Genomic DNA, 17355 nt, shown 5'->3' with positions numbered 1-17355 from the left:
GATTTTCCTATGTGTTGAAAACCCTATCCCTATGATGTTGGTAAGATGGGATTAGTGGCAGTTATGTTAATGAGGCAGGACTCAATCTACAAGATTGGACTGTGTCTTGAGCTAATCTCTTTTGAGATTTAAAAGAGAGAAGCAAGCAGAGAGACTTGTGGACCTCATACCACCAAGAAAGCAGCACCAGGAGCTCAGCACATTCTTTGGGCCTGGGTTCCTACACTAAGAATCTCCTAGACCAAGGAAAGATTGATGACAAGGACCTTCCTCCAGAGCTGAGAGAGAGAGAAAGACTTTCCGTGGCGATGATGCCCTGAATTTGAACTCTAGCCCATTAGACTGTGACAGGGTAAACTTCCATTTGTTGAAGCCATCCATTTGTGGTATTTCTGTTATAGCCATACTAAATAACTACGACACACCCTGAAGTTAGATTGGAAATTTCATTATGAACTGGAATGACCGCTGACTTTCTCTTATTCCTAATTAAGGCTATGGTTATCAAAGTGTGACCCCGGGATCAGTAGCGTCAGCATTGCCTGGAAACTTTTTGGAAATGTAAATTCCTGGGCTCAGAATGTCTCCCCCTCTTACAGCCATTGCCTGAATTGCCACCATTCCTGGGGGTTTAAGCAGCTTTCTCTAAAGGAGCTTTTTTCCAATGCAGATGCCCCACCAGGGCTGTTGTACTGAGCTATCATCTGATCACAGAGTAGATAGGCTTGTGACAACAGAATCAATTGAGTAATTTGGGGATGGGGTTGAGAGTGAGGGAAACCATAAGAGACAGTAGAGATCATTCTGGATACGGCAGGCCTCCTTGTACTTTCTGTTGGGGCTGCTTGGATTGAGGCTCAGGCCAGCACACCTGCTCCTGCGTGGAGATGTCTAGTTTAGCACATGTCTTAGTTATCCAGTGCTGCTGTAACAGAAAGGGCAGAGAGGCTAGAAATCTTTATATGGGATTTTCCCCAAGCTCCCTTTTGCACTGCTTGGCTCTGGTAATTTGGACCCGCTTCTTCTCCCTCCCTCTAACTCCCATAACCTTGAGCCCAAGTTCTCCAGCAGATCCAGACAGGGCAGCAAGCCGAGATGAGCTCTGTGAGTCAGCTTGGAACAAGTTAGATGAACTGAAAGCACTTGAGGTTGGCCATGCCTCCCGGGTAGAGGCTCCCATACAGGAGGTTAGTGGCGAGAACCTGCGGCCAGTACTTGCTTTGCTACTTGTCTTAGTTATCTAGTGCTGCTATAACAAAAATACCACAAATCGATGGCTTTCACAAAGAGAAATTTATTCTCTTACAGTTTAGGAGGCTAGAAGTTTGAATCCAGGGTGCTAGTTCCAGAGGGAGGCTTTCTTTCCCTGTTGGTTCTGGAGGAAGTCCCTTGTCATCAATCTTCCCCTGGTCTAGGAGCTTCTCAGTGCAGTAACGCTGGGTCGAAAGGATGCATGCTCCTGGCTCTACTTTCTTAGTGCTATGAGCTTCCCCTGTCTCTGCTTGTTTCTCTCTTTTATATCTTAAAAGAAATTGGCTAAAGGCACAACCTAACCTTACTGATTTAGTCCTGTTTCATTAACATAACTGCCTTTAATCCTGCCTCATTAACATCATATAGGCAGGGTTTACTACACACAGGAAAATCACATCAGATGACAAAATGGTGGACGATGACACAGTACTGGGAATCATGGCCTAGCCAAGTTAACACGTATTTTTGGAGGACACAATTCAATCCACGGCAGCACATAATCTTCCATGCAGTGGACAAGTTCATGAACTGCTACTGTTCTGATCTCTCCTTCTTCATGTCTATTCTCCCAATTTCCCCGGATCTGGACTTCACTGCTTGTCCTACATTATGGCCCTGCTCCAGCTTCCCTCTCCCCACAATTCCACTGAGGTCTTACCATCTCTGTGCAGTATGTCTTAAGCTTCCTCCAACAACACATGCCCTGTCTACCTAATGCTTGTGCTTCTATACCATGCCTTCTCTGTGGACCCTGTCTGGCCTCATCTAGGCTTGGAGGGCAGGAACCAAGCAATGGATCCTGGGAGCCCTGCTTGGCCAGCCCCTGGGCAATGCTCAGAGCCCCTGAGGTGCTCCCCATAAGGGGTTCCTGATCTCTTGAGAGGAGTGTACCTGAACCTTCTTTCATGTGGGGCATGTTGGGCAAATTGGATTTAAGCTGAGCCTGAGGGCTGAATGTTAACCTGATTGACTGGAGTATGAACCTGAAATCTTCCCTCCTTTTAAGTTTGTACTTGTCCTTCTTGAAGTGACAAGTGAAGTTGATGGACCTGGGATAGGCCATTTAGAGGGGAGAAGAGTGTGGAGTCAGGCAGCAACCTAGATGCTGCCCTGGGCCATTCCTGATGCCTGTGCTTTGGTTTGTTGTTGCTAGGTGCCATCGAGTAGGTTCTAACTCATAGTGAACCTATGTACAACAGAACAAAACACTGTCTGGTCCTGCGCCATCCTTACAATCCTTGTTATGCTTGAGCCCATTGTTGCAGTCACTTTATTGATCTATCTCATTGAGGGTTTTCCTCTTTTTCGCTGACCCTCTACTTTACCAAGCATGATGTCCTTCTCCAGGGACTGGTCTTTCCTGATAACATGTCCAAAGTATGTGAGATGAAGAATCACTATCCTTGCTTCTAAGGAGCATTCTGGCTGTTTTTCTTCTAAGACAGATTTGTTTGTTTCTGGTAGTTCATCGTGTATTCAATATTCTTTTGCAACACCATAATTCAAATGCATCGAATCTTCTTTGATCTTATTCACTGTCCAGCTTTCACGAGCATACAAGGTGATTGAAAACATCATGGCTTGGGCAGGTGCACCTTAGTCTTCAAGGTGACATCTTTGCTTTTTTAACACTTTAAAAGAGATCTTTTGCAGCAGATTTGCCCAATTCAATGAGTTATTTGATTTCTTGACTGCTGCTTCCATGGGTGTTGATTGTGGATCCAAGTAAAATGAAATCCTTGACAACTTCAATATTTTGTCTGTATATAATGATGTTGCTTATTGGTTGAGTTGTGAGAATTTTTGTTTTATGTTGAAGTATAACCCATACTGAGGCTATAGTCTTTGATCTTCTTCAGTAAATGCTTCAAGTCCTCTTCACTTTCAGCAAGGAAAGTTTTGTCACCTGCCTATTGCAGGTTGTTTTTGAGTCTTCCTGCAATCCTGATACCCCGTTCTTCTTCATACAGTCCAGTTTCTCAGATTATTTGCTCAGCATACAGACTGAATAAGTATGATGAAAGAATACAACCCTTATGCACATCTTTCCTGACTTTAAACCACACAGTATCCCCTTGTTCTGTTCAAATGACTGCCTCTTGGTCTAAGTACAGTTTCCTCAGGAGTATAATTAAGTGTTCTGGAATTCTCATTCTTTGAAATGTTATCCATAATTTGTTATGATCCACATAGTCAAATGCCTTTGCATAGTCAATAAAACTCAGGTAAATACGTTTCTGGTATTTTCTGCTTTAAGCCATGATCCATCTGGCATCATCAATGATATCTCTTGTTCCATGTTCTCTTCTGAATCTGGCTTGAATTGCTGGCAGTTCCCTGATGAGGCACTGCTGCAACCATATTTGAATGATCTTCAGCAAAATTTTACTTGTGTATGATATTAATGATATTGTTCGATAATTTCTGCGATCTGTTGGATCACATTTCCTTAGAATGGGTACAGATATGAATCTGTTCAAGTCAGTTGGCCAGGTAGCTGTCTTTCAAATTTCTTGGGATAGATCAGTGAGCATTTCCAGTGCTGCATCTATTTGTTGAAATATCTCAATTGGTATTCCATCAATTCCTGGAGCCTGGTTTTTGGTAAATACCTTCAGTGCAACTTGGACTTCTTCCTTCAGTACCATTGATTCTTGATCATATACTACCTCCTGAAATGGTTGAATGTCAGCCAATTCTTTTTGGTACAATGACTCTGTGTATTCCTTCCATCTTCTTTTGAGGCTTCCTGCGTTGTTTAGTATTTTCCCTGTAGAATCCTTCAATATTTTTCCCATAAAAATCCTTCACTATTTCGACTCGAGGCTTAATTTGTTTTCTTCACTTCTTTCAGTTTGAGAAATGCTGAGTGTGTTCTTCCCTTTTGGTTTTCTATCTCCAGGTCTCTGTACATTCCATTATAATACTTTACTTTGTCTTCTTGAGCCACCCTTTGCAATCTTCTTTTTAGCACTTTTACTTCATCATTTCTTTGTTTTGCTTTAGATACTCTTCGTTCAAGAGCAACTTTCAGTCTCTTCTGACATCCATTTTAGTCTTTCCTTTCTTTCCTGTCTTTTTAATAAACTTTGCTTTCTTCATTTTTGATGTCCTTGATGTCTTTCCACAACTTGTCTGATCTTCGGTTGTTAGTGTTCAGTGTGTCGAATCTACCCTTGAGATGGTCTCTAAATTCGGGTGGAATATTTCAAGGTCATAGTTTGGCTCTCGTGGACTTGTTCTAATTTTCTTCAACTTCACCTTGAACTTACATATGAGCAATTGATGATCTGTTCCACCGTTGACCCCTGGTCTTGTTCTGACTGATGATATTGAAAGTCTCCATTGTCTCTTTCCACAGATGTAGTGGATTTGGTTCCTGTGTATTCCATCTGGTGAGGTCCAGGTGTATAGTTGCCATTTATGTTGTTGAGGAAAGGTATTTGCAATGAAGAAGTTGTTGGTCTTGCAAAATTCTATCACGGGATCTCCTGCATCATTTCTATCACCAAAGATATCTTTTCCAACTACTGGTCCTTCTTCTTTGTTTCCAACTTTTGCATTCCAATAGCCAGTAAATATCAATGCATCTTGATTGCATGTTTGATCAATTTCAGACTGCAGAAGTTGGTAAAAATGTTCAATTTCTTCATCTTTTGCCTTAGTGGTTGGTGTGTAAATTTTAATAATAATTGTATTAACTAGTCTTCCTTGTAGGGATATGGATATTATCCTACCACTGACAGCGATGTACTTGAAATGTTCTTTTTGATGGTGAACGCTACTCCATTCCTCTTCAATTTATCCTTCCCAGCATAGTAGGACATATGATTGTCTGATACAAAATGGCCAATACCAGTACATTTCAGCTCACTAATGCCTAGGATGGAGCCCTAGTGGCGTAGTGATTAAGAACTCTGTGGCTAACCAAATGGTTGGCAGTTGGAATCCACCAGCCACTCCTTGGAAACACATGGGGGTGTTCTACTATGTCCTATAGGGTCACTATGAGTTGGAATCAACTTGACAGCAGTGGGTTTGGTTTTGGTTTTAATGCCTAGGATATTGATATTTATGTATTCAATTTCATTTTTTGATGATTTCCAGTTTTCCTAGATTCATACCTTGAACATTCCATATTCCTATTATTAATGGATATTTGCAGCTGTTTCTTCTCATTTTGAGTCATGCCACATCAACAAATGAAGGTCCTGAAACCTTGACTCCATCCATGTCATTAAGATCAACTCTACTTTGAGGAGGCAGCTCTTCCCCAGTTGTCTTTTGAGTGCCTTCCAACCTGAGGGGCTCATCTTCCAGCACTATATCAGACAATGCGCTGCTACTACTCTTAAGGTTTTCACTGGCTAATTTTTTTCAGAAGTAGACTGCTGAGTCCTTCTTCCTAGTCTGTCTCATTCTGGAAGCTCAGCTGAAACCCTGTGCACCACGGGTGACTGCTGACATTTGAATACTGGTGGCATAGCTTCCAGCATCACAGCAACACACAAGTACCCACATTAGGACAAACTGACAGACGTGTGGGGGTGCTCTGATTTAGGCAGAATAAACTATTTTTGGTTGTGTCCCTTTCCCTGCACATCCGTGAGGGTTCCTATGCATATCTGGGTAGAGCCTCCCTTCAACTCACCAGCTGTGAGGCCATGAGCAGGTGAGTTAAACCATCAGAGCCTCCATTTTTCTAGTCTGTATAATGTGAACAACAGAAATTTCTACAAAAAAAAAACAAAGGGTTACTATGGTGACAAAATGAAACAAAACACATAAGGCCCAGTGTTGGTGTTCATGTGCGAGGTTATTATTGCTAGATGCCTTGTGTAAGTTACTCAACCTCCTTGTGCCTCAGTTTCCTCACATGTAAGATAGGGATAATAACAGAACCTTGTGTTGTTATAATTATTAGAGAAGTTGATATGTGTAAAGTACTTTGTTGTTATTGTTAGTTGCAGCTGAGTTGATTCCAACTTATGGCAACCCCATGCGTGCAGGTAGAACTGCTCCATAGGGTTTTCAAGGCTGTGACCTTAAAACAGATCACCAGACCTATCTTCTGAAGCACCTTTGGGTGGGTTCAAACTGCCAAACTTTCTGCTAGTAGTTGAGCAGTGAGAGTCCAGTAGTAAGAGTTTGTGCCACGTAGGGACTCCTACAGTACTTAGTACTGGACAATAAATAGCAGTGAGTATAGTGCTTATTATCTTACAGTGTTTGAGTGTGTCTGGGTGAGACTCTCTGTGTCTGTGATATTCCTGTGCATGTCTCCCTGCTCCTATATGTATGTGTGTGTGTATCTATATGGCCAGGCAGGCCCCCTCTCTCAAGGCGGAGTTTGCTGTTGGCTCAAGCGGGCACTCCCTGAGCCAGCTAGGGCCGGTGCTGGGGATGGAATTTCCATTAAGAATTAAGCAGGACTGCACTGGGAAGCCAGGCAGACAGAGAGGAGGGGTCTGTGGGGGAGGATGCTCTGACTCTGAGCTCCCTTGGGCAGCCTCAGTCTTGAACTGCCTGGGAGAAGGCCTCTGCCAGCTTTGCTTTAAGTCACAGGCCTTCCCTAGGCCATGGCCCAGAAGGATGCGCAGGAGGAGAGGAGCTGTTCTCAGGGGCTTCGGTAGCAAGCCTCAGAGTTGCTGCGACCAAGCTGACTGGAGCCATGAGGCGCCCCCCTGGAAATGGAGAGGTGGCCAGCAAAAGTCCTGGTGGCTGGGGCCCATGGGGTCGACAGGAGCCCAGGAAGCTGGGCTGTGCCGTATGTATCTGTGTGTTAGGGCATGGAGGGTGGGGGGCATTCAAGCTGACTGCCCTAAGGGAACATCTAGCAAACCAAGTCTGTTCCTACCTTTTCCTGAAACCCAGGCACAGAGTTTGGACCTGGAATTAAAAGACCTCTAAGGTTTTTTGCTAACATTTATCTTGTCCATGATCTAAGCCTCATTCTACTTCTAGTCTATTAAAAAAAAAAGGACCATCTTAGCTTTCCAGGCTCTTTTATATCCCTGAATTCATTTTGCATTTTCAAAGACGTTATGAGCCAGAGAGAGGTTATAATGACCCCCATTGTACATACGTGAAAACTGAGGTTCAGGGAGGTTAAATGACTTGTCCAAGGATACACAGCTAGGAAGGAGTAGAGACAGGTTGCAAAGCCAGGTCCCTTTGACGACAAAGCCCTAACTGTTTTTATTACACCACCTGACCTTCCAAAAACAGATTCAGAGAAGATTCCACAAACTCTGTGCATTTGAAGAAGGTTGCAGCCACTGAGTTAATACCCAGCCAGGTGGTTGACCGGAGGCCCCAAGCCTATCCTAGACCCTGAGACAGCTCTAGTTGAGATGGGAACTGAAGCCCCTCTCAAGGGACTAGAGAGTAGACTCAGGCAGTTTGGATAGAGGCTGCGGTCAAAGAGGCTTGTCTAAGGGAAGAGACCTGGGCCACCCACAGCCCCAGTCCCCTAGCAAGCTGAGATGGGGTTTGAGTTTATGCCAGGGACTGCTGTGTCCAGGGCCAGGGAGCAACAGTCAGTTTCAGTCAGGGCCTGAAAAAGGGAACAGGGATTATTAGCATCAAGGAAGAGAAGATTGAGGTGGGAGGTTGGAATGGTCATTATGATATGGAGATGGAACTGGTGTCCCTCTCCCTGAATATATTTACCAGTTGCTCATTGAGTCAATTCTGACTCATGGCAGTCCCACGTGTGTACAGCTGTGCTCCATAGGGTTTTCAACGGCTGATTTTTTGGAAGCAGAGCACCAAGACTTTCTTCCAAGACACCTCTGGGTGGCCTCGAACTTCCAACTTTTCTGTTAGCAGCTGAGTGCTTAGCTTTGCACCACCCAGGGACTCTCTCTCCAAGTAAATTGAGGTAGTTTGCATGAGAGGGATTTAGAGGGAGTGGTGGGGCTTTAAGCTTCCGAACAAGAGCCAAGGGAGGTGGAGGGGAGATGGCTTTTTTCTTAGTGATCCCTAAGAATAGGTGGAGGCCTTCCAGGCCCACAGGATTCATGGCAGGGTGGAGGGAGTTGGATGGAATGACCTTGCAGCTTCCTTCCAGCTCAAGAATGCAACATTCCTGAGTTTTTGGGTTTGTGAATCAGGCTTCTTCTCTAGGCTTACACCATCTGACACAAAGAAATCCAGAGGCGGGAATTTGATGTGCCCCAAGTTAGAAAGACTGCCTGCAACACCCCCACCTCCCAATTTTTGGCAGGTCCGTGATCTGGAGGGTGACTTATGTGGGTGACTTAGCTTCCAAGGGAAGCACCTGTGGTGAGTAAACCATGTCGCATTCCAGGCATTTGGGGGCTGCTCAAAGTGAGGCGGCTCCCTCTGCAGAACTTGTGAACTGCCCCCAAATCCCTCCCTGTTTTGTTTCAGCTCCAAGGGAAAAGCTCGCGGCACATTCCCTTCCCCTCTCCAGATGTTGGCATGTGGGGCATATGTGGGGGCCCCGGCCTGGACGGCTCCGCGGCTTCGGGGGTGATTACTCGCGGTGACTCCCGCCCAGCCCAGGGGTGAGCCAGGTCTCTAATTAGGCCTGACCACGTTCCCATTCCTGCGCTCCCCACAGAGGCGAGCGCGATGTTTCCACTGCCGGGGGTACCAAAATAGCCCTCGAGGCCCAGCTGAAACTCGGCAGTGGTGCCTGACGCAGGACAGAGGCTTGGCTGAAAGCACACTGTTGTGGAAGGTCCTTCAGAGTTTGCAGCCGTCTGTGAGCAGCTGAGCCAGCGGGCCGGAGGGGGAGCTGGGCGGGGCGGGGGCGGGGGGCAGCAGGCGCCCCCGGGCCTCCGCCAGAGCGGCCACTTCACTCACGACCTCTGGAGCTCCAGCTGCGCCCTGCCACCGCTGACCGCTTGCACGCACTCTCACTGGCTCTCACGGTCAGAGTAAGTAGTCACCCTCTAACTGGTTGAATTCTGAGGCCAAAGCTGGAATTGCCAGCCTAGTGGGGGACAAGGCATGTGTGTGACTATTTAGATGATACGTGTAAATGTGTCAGCGTTGAGTGCTGTGAGCAGAGGCATGTAACAGTGGGAGGGAATCATCTGGGCAGGTATGTCAGCATGTGGAATTTTGTAGCATGTGTCTGAAAGTGTGAGTGTGTGCAGGGACCTGTGTGTAGGGGGGGAATGTCAGTCCGGGTGGAGGGGGCCAGCAAGTGGCATGTGTGTCTGTGTGGCACGTGCTGCCCCTGTGTGGATGGTGTCTGGGTGTGCGGAAGTGCATGAATGTGTGTGGTAGGAAGACTTGCATGTGGAGTGAGTTGATGTGTGGCTGGATGGATGTGAGAGTGAGCCAGTGAAGGCAGAAGCTGGGGGATAAGGAGTGTTACCTGAACTTCGACTTTCTGGGGTGACCTGATGTGTCCCCCCCAGGGGTGTCTTCTCTGTGGGTTGTATGGCTTTGGGTTTTTTGAATAGGGTGAGAACACAGATCCCTCACTCTGCACACGGGGTGAACTGGGTTCTGAATGACACCACCTGTCTGGGCCAGGAACAGGGAGACAACGGGGCGGCGGGGGGGGCCCACTCTCACACTAAGAGGTAGGAGTCGCAAGAGGACCAGCAGACCATTCAGTCGTGTGCACACACAAACACCACACCTATGCTCCTGCAGCTGCTCGTATGTACTCACATGCCTGCCCACACACACCAGTCTTGCACACACCTCTTCCCAGGACATCCTTGCAAACACACACTTCGGACACAGGCAAAGACGCGTGTGCAGCATGTACTGATGTGAGTAAAATATGCATACGCACGAATACAAACACCTGGCTTGGCCCGCCCTCAGCCTCTAGACCCTCTTTTCCCTATGCATGGTGCCTCTGGACAGTGGGTCCTGGAAAGTGACCCGGGGAATATTTTATGTCAGGGGTTTGTGGCTGGGGGTCAGGGAAGATGATGATATAGTGCCTTTGGAGTGTCTCAGCTGATCTGGGACTGAGCCTGCCGGTGGAACTCAGCCAGAAGGGATCCTCGGGCCTCACAGTCTGGGCTTAGAAGCAGCATTTGCTCTCTTAGAAGTGAAAAGGCCAGTCTTAAAAGGTAAGCCGTGCTAGGCTGCACTCTGGGGTGGAGGTCGGCAACTGTAATTTGCTCCTGGCTCTACACTCTGCATTACTCCTGCTGAGGAAAAGCAGTGATCCTTCTGTAGGCTGGGGCCCAAGAGTTTGGTCCACAGACAGCAGTAGTGACTTGAACTGGGCTGATTCTTTCTCCCCTTTGGTTTTCATCAACCCTATCTTAAGTCTCGCACCTGCAGGCTGGGCTGGAAGGGGTCCCCTTCACTTTGCTCCCCTCGCTTTGCTTCCTCCCCAGCTCTCTTCCAGCGTCTATCTCATTTCTTGACAGAAGCTTGTTCTCTTTGACCTCCTTCCTCTGGGTTCTACTAGGGACATGCTATACAGTACTTGGAAGACTGGGTATCCCAAAATGTCAGCTGGTTATTATTATTGATTAGGCTCCTTGGCTGGTGCAAATTGTTTGTGCTCAACTACTAACCTAAAGGTTTGTGATTTGAACACCCTCCCAGCAGTGGCCTTGAAGAAAAGGTCTGACGATCTGCGTCTGTAAAGATTAAAAAACAGAAACAAAATCCATTGCCATCCAGTCGGTTTTGACTCATGGCAACCCCCTGTGTTATAAAGCAGAACTGCTGCACGGGGTTTTCTTGGCTATAACCTTGATGGAGGCAGATCACTAGGTCTTTCTTGCAGGGTGCTGCTGCGTGGCTTCAAACTGCCAACCTTTGGGTTAGTAGTCAAATGCAAACCATTTGCTCCACCCAGGGACCATCACCTTATTGAGCAGCTCTTCTCTGTGATACATGGAGTCACCATGAGTCAGAATTGACTTAATGGCAGTAGGGATTTAAAACTTTTTTTTTTTTATTTTAATTTTTTAAGTTGATTATGGTTTCTGGACCTCTCCCCTTCCATCCTGGCCACTCTATTCTGGACAGGCTTCAGTGAGGGCCCCAGATTAGATATACTCTTCTAGTTGGGAAGTTGGAAAGATGACATTGATCTTTCTCAACATTTAAAGTTTATGGTTCAGTCTAAGGAGTGCCTGAGTTCTCGCTCCAACAGCATCCCTGATGTGCAGGGCTGCAGGTGGAGTTCAACCATTTCCTGAGGGGTTGTTGGGATCTACCTTGCATGGCTTGGTCCTAGGCTTGATGTTAAGTAAAGGAAGTCAGTGGTCAGCCCAGCAGCCTTCTAGCAGAGTGAAGATAGTGGGGAAAGGAAGCCAGCATGCCTTCCCTGGTGCTCACCTTTGTACAGGCTCCCAGGCTTAGGACTTGATAAAAGGTTCTAGAAAGCTGGGGGAGTCTGGGTGACCAAATCCTAGGCTGTTTCCCCATTTTTCTTTTAATCAAAGACGTATACCTGCCAATCAGAATTTTAGAGCAACAATGAGTAACCACAGAGTATCACGGCAAGGCCACTTAATTGACATAGTTCCAGTTTAAAGAAAAGAACCAGACAACAGAATAGTGGTAATAATAATAACCACCATTTATTGAATTGTAAATATATGCTTTACTTCCATTTACTTTTTTCAGCAACCTTATTAGGATGTTGTCATTTTTCTGATAAGAAAACTGAGGCTTGGAGTGGTCAAGGGATATCCCCAGGTCTGTGTGACTGCAGAGCTCACGCTGTGATTTACTTCTCCGTCCTGCTGTGATTTACTTCTCCGTCCTAGCAAGGAAGTTCTTAGTCTACTGTGTTACTCCATCCTCGTAACTGGTAATTGGAGCCATGGCTTTCATTTTTAATTTCTGCTTTAACAACTTGATAGTATACACATCTTTAACTGTAAAATTCCACATCCTTTGTAGAAAGAGATCAGAATAAATAAATGAACAACCAGCAACTAAATATTCTATTGGTGTCTGACAATGGGAACCACATTGTGTGGATTTTTTTTGGGACAGCCCCAATTTCAAATATTTCATCTGGTTTTCAAACCGTGTGTCTCAATTTTGGCTTCTGTATCTTTGGATTTTGATTCGTGACCAGGTCTTGGGGCCTTTCTTCGTGGTGGCTCTGGGAGATAACATCTAGCTCTGTGCTGGCTCAGACAATGGGGATTGTTGAGAATGAATTGGGCCATTGATAAACGCCCCCTGCTCTGAATGTTTTAGCTGCCAGCTCTTCCCTTGTCTCAAAAGGACAAGTGTCTGGGTGCCTGAAGGAGTTTGACCCCTGCCCTCAGCCTGCCCTGGCCCCGTGACCAGCTGTTCCTCATGCGAGCCTGCCTGGGTCCAGGGTTCTGCTGTTAGGTCTGTGTCTCTTAGATCTGAATTCTGCCTCCTACAAGGTCTTTTGTGAGCGCCGGTCCCTTGTGGAGCCTGAGCTTAGATTGAAGTGGTTGGACTGTGGAGTGTGGCTTTTCTGTCCCTCCCCCATATCTGTGAGGCCACAGGCCAGTGTTCACCCCTTTCTCCTTCTTCCTAGTGGATCTCAAGTCTGTCAAGTGGTCAGGGAGTCATTTGTCATTTTTTTTTTTTTTTTTTACCTCTAACAGACATGGGTCATCAGGGGCATCTGAATCATTTTACCCTGCCCAAGGCCATTAATTTTTGGAAAGGGAATGGTAGAGGGCAATGCTTAGTACCAAAGAATGACTCCAGTAAACCAGTTGCTGTGAAGTCAATTCCAAGTCATGGCGACCCCATGTGATTCAAAGTAGAACTGCCCCCATAAGTTTTTCATGGCTGTGGCCTTTCAGGAGTAGATTGCCAGGTCTGTCTTCAGAGGCTCTTCTGGGTGGGTTCAAACCATCAACCTTTCAGCACCTAACCATTTGTGCCTCCCAGAGACTCCAAAGAATGACTAGATTGACTAATGGTGGACTTTCAGGCATTGTGTTGGAATCCTGCTTCTCAATATGCCTTAAATCGCACCCCATTGGCGGCTCTTGCCTACGGGCACTGCCAGAACCATCAGATTACAAAGTGGGAGGAGAAATCATTGGCCTGAGGCCCTGGAAAATGCCCTGGCACTAGGGAATGTGATGGTGGCTTGGTGCAGGTGCGGGGTTTGTTCTTTCCAGGCCACCAGAAGGTAACTCTTAGATAGCTAAGACTGACACTTGATTGCATTTCTGCTGAGGATTCATACTTTAAGACCATTCATATTGTTCACTAAGGAGCCCTGATGCTGCAACGGTTAAGCCCTTGGCTGCTAACCAAAAGGTCTGCAGTTCTTATTTAGAACCCACCCAGTGGCTCACTGAGAGAAAAGACCTGGCAATATGCTCCAGTAAAGACTACAGCCTAGGAAACCCTATGGGGCAGTTCTACTCTGTCACATAGGGTCACTACGAATCAGAATCGAACACTCAATGGTATACAACAATAACATTTTGTTTATTGGACTTTAAGTTCAACCAAGTGATAACAGGTTTAAAATCCAGCGAGAGAGCCTCTGATGATACCTTCAGAACTTCTTGACGGGCAGTGGGGAGGGGCATTTACTCACATTTATTTAGTGCACACTAAATGCCAGTCCTTTTGTTGGACTCTGTGTAGCTTTTGTTTTATGAAATCTCTACAACAATGCTGTGCAATAAGTACTGTTTTAAAGATGAGGAAACGAGGCACAGAGCCATGAAATGATTAGCCAAAGGTCAGAGCCAGCAACGATTCCATCCAGGTCTGTCTGACTTCAGAGTCTGGGGTTACTGTCCATTCACCACTCAATGGAGACTGTAGGCTCCCCTAGTTTGAAGAACTTGAAAGCACAAAAAATAACCCCTGTGGCCAAACTGGGGAAGGGACTGAGGGGCTGACTCTTCTGTCTTGCCCAAGGACCTGAATATCATTGTTGGTCTTTCCTGCCCAGTTAACCCCAGTCTCAGACTGAGACTGTTGCTCTGTGGGAAGCAGAGGTAGGGGTGGGGTGGGCAAGGCCTCCTGGGCTGGGCAGACAGAGCTGGACTCCCTTTGCCTTCTCTCCTGGAGCAATCTCCAACCTGGGAATCGAGCTTCTATCCAGACTCAGCTATTGGTGCCAGCCCAGTCTCCCCACCCCAGCTCCAGGGCACCCTCAGTGCCAAGCCCTGGGGAAGTCTTGGATTCCCTGAGGACCTCTCTGGGCAGACCAGACCATGTTCAGCTACAGACCATGTCTGTAGGCGTCAGCGATTTGGCTGGATTGTTGTATATGGTGTTCACTTTCTTCTGGAGAAACGGAGGTTTTGTCTTACAAACCAAATATCCTGGGTTTGGAAACCACGTGAAATGCAAGCTGTGGTCTGAGGGTGTAGGCCTGTGTGTGGTGCTGGTTTAAAGGCACTCTTGAGGGACAGTATGACTGACTCAGGCCCTCTTACTTCCTCTGATGGAGGGCCAGAGGAAGGCAGTACATACTGATGATGTGAACACACAGAAAAATGTGCCTGGAAGCCTTAGTTTCCTCATCTATAAAATGGGGTTCCTAATAATGTAATTGCTGTGTTGCCTTTTCAGATATTTTCTCAGATTATGTTTTAATGGTTGTTTTGGGGATTACAATATGCATCCTTAATTTATCACAGTCTAATTAGAGTCAATATTGTCTGTTACTGTGAATCCTCTTAGATTTATTTTATCTGGAAATGTCTTCATTTCATCTTAATTTTGGAAGGATGTTTTCACTGGATATAGAATTCCGGATTGACAGATCCCCCCCCGCCACCCCCCGTCTAGTACTTTAAAGATGTTTTTCCTTTTTCTTCTGTCTTTAATTTTTTCTGATGAAATATTATCCTGATTAGTATTGTTGTTTCCACTACATATAATTTTATAATTTTTCTGTGGCTCTTTTTAAGAGTTTCCCTTAATCTTTGGATTTTAGCAGTTTGGCTGTAATATTTTTAGGTGTGGTTTTCTTGGTATTTGTCCTGCTTGGGGTTTTACCATGCTTATTGAATTTGTAAGTTCATGTTTTTCACTAAATTTGGAAAATTTTAAAAATATTCTTTTCTACTTTAATGTAGTTTTTTTTCTCCTTCTACGACACTACTTACAAGGATATTAAAACTCTTGATATCATACTGCAGTGCATTGAAACGCTATTCGTTTTCTTTTACTATTTTCCCTATATGTCCTTCAGCTTCAATAATTTCTATTAAACTACCTTTGAGTTTTTCTTCAGCTATTTCCACCCTGTTGTTAAGTCCATCCAGTGATTTTTTAAAAAAATTTCATATATCATACTTTTTAGTTTTAAAATTTTCATTTAATTTTCTCTGAAGTTTCTATTTCTCTGCTGGAATTCCCCAACTGTTCATTCATTATGATCATATTTTTCTTTAAGTCCTTGGGCACATTTTTAAGAGTTGCTTTACAATCCCCATCTGCTAATCCTATATCATGTCATCTCTGGGACTGTTTCTTTTTTTCTGATTATGTATCATATTTTCCTTCTTCTTCACTTATGTGAAGGACATTGTGGATGCTACATTGTTCAGAGTCTGGAATTTGTTTTATTTCTTTAAATACTATTGAGTTTTGTTCTCACAAGCGGTTATTTACCAGTAGATAAATTGGATTATTCCAAGGCGTGTTTGTAAGCTTTGTTAGGACTGGTCCAGTACTCTTAGGTGTGATTAATTTGGTCTCAGTTGAATTCCTGGAGTGTTTAGTGAGGTATTTCCTTTCCACTCTGTCGTAACTCATATGTCTCCATATGGGACATATGAAATCTCCTTTCAGTTCACAGATCCTCAGTAGCTGTTCTCTGCCAAAGGTTGCAGAGTCTCCCTTTGTGCGTGAATAGCTTAATATTTGGCCAAAGCCTTAAGGGTGCCCACATACATATTTCTGGGCTTCTTCTCCGTGTACCTCCCTTCTGTCTGATATCCTGTCCGACAAAATTCAGCTGCCTCAGTAGCCCCAAGTTCTGGCCTCTGCTTGCCCACCTCAGTGAGATCAGCATGCTCTGCTTAGGCCACACTGCCCTGTGCCATGTTTTGGAAAATGCTCCCTGACAGAAAGCCAGGGTGATCTGTGTGTGTTTCTGTTCTCTCATAGGGCACAATTCTGAGCTGCCTATTGCCCAACATCAGGAAACTCTCTTATAGTTGTTTATGGGGGGGAAGACTTCCAGTACCAGCTACTCCATCATGGTCAGAAGTGGTGGTCTAAGAGCTTACTATTATCCTAACAGTGTTACTGCAAACAGAGTGGTGAATAAAGCAGGCAAGGTCTTTGTCCTTATGATGTTTGCAGTCAAGTGTGATAAAGTGTAAAAAAATAAGTAAACGAACTAATATAATAAATTGTTTTAAGTTTTAAATATTTGGTTATCTGCTTCATCTTCATTCAATCGCTTACCCACCCATCCACCCATATACCACCTACCGAGCTATGCATCATCCACCTATCCATCCATGAACAAGAATTTATGTTGGATTTATAGTGGGACTGAAGGCTGATGAGTCATCCTCACTTCCCTTCCCTTTACTTCTTTTTCATATGGTCCTTACAGCACAGAAGCTCAAGTAAGGAAACCATCAGGGGTGGAAGGGACTCCACTGTGCTGATAGAATGCTGGGCCATGTGCAATTGGAGTGTATTATTAACAGGAAGAGTAGGAGACCAGAAACTGCCACACTGATTGCTCCTTTTATCTCACTTTCTGTTTTTCTGAGGATTCCAAACCCTAGCTTCCCCTCTTTCTGTGGTAATGAGAGCTTAGGAATTAGGCTTCTTGATTCAATACAAGATGGTACCTGGGCTCTGCAAAGATGCTAGTGCTCAGGGCTAAGGAGAAAGAGAAACGCAGCTCTGTATGATCCCTATCGTCGAAAAGAGGATGCTTTTGTTTTCTTCCTCATTTTCCACCAGGATTGCACTTTAGCCCTGTGGAATTTGTAGAGAGGCTGGCGGTGCGGGGGGGAAGGGGAGGCAAGCAGGATTTAAAAATGTGGCATTTAGAAACCAGGCAATGGACTAATCCTGGCCCCACCCCTTCAGAAACTGCTCTTTCAGTTCTCTGAGGGTTGTCATTTACAAAGAACGCCCCAGAATGTGTGCTTCCCATCTGCTGTGGCAGACAGGCTTGGAACTGAGTAGACGTAGGACAAT

The 17355-nt window shown here is 45.4% G+C and overlaps 1 protein-coding gene across 1 annotated transcript in view; it reads left to right on the top strand.

The window, feature by feature from the left end:
- Window positions 1–6614: 6614 nt before the first annotated feature.
- Window positions 6615–17355, top strand: part of INSC (INSC spindle orientation adaptor protein) — a 175059-nt gene continuing 164318 nt past the window's right edge. The window contains exon 1 of the mRNA XM_003411992.4: window positions 6615–7021. Within this exon, the coding sequence (XP_003412040.1) occupies window positions 6926–7021 (96 nt within the window). The 5' untranslated portion in view covers window positions 6615–6925. The remainder of the gene's footprint in view (window positions 7022–17355) is intronic.

This window comes from Loxodonta africana, chromosome 7 (genome assembly GCF_030014295.1).
Source record: "Loxodonta africana isolate mLoxAfr1 chromosome 7, mLoxAfr1.hap2, whole genome shotgun sequence".
NCBI classification, from domain to species: Eukaryota; Metazoa; Chordata; class Mammalia; order Proboscidea; family Elephantidae; genus Loxodonta; species Loxodonta africana.
The sequence above is the reverse complement of the archived record's forward strand: the minus strand, read 5'-3'. Positions and strand labels throughout refer to the sequence as shown.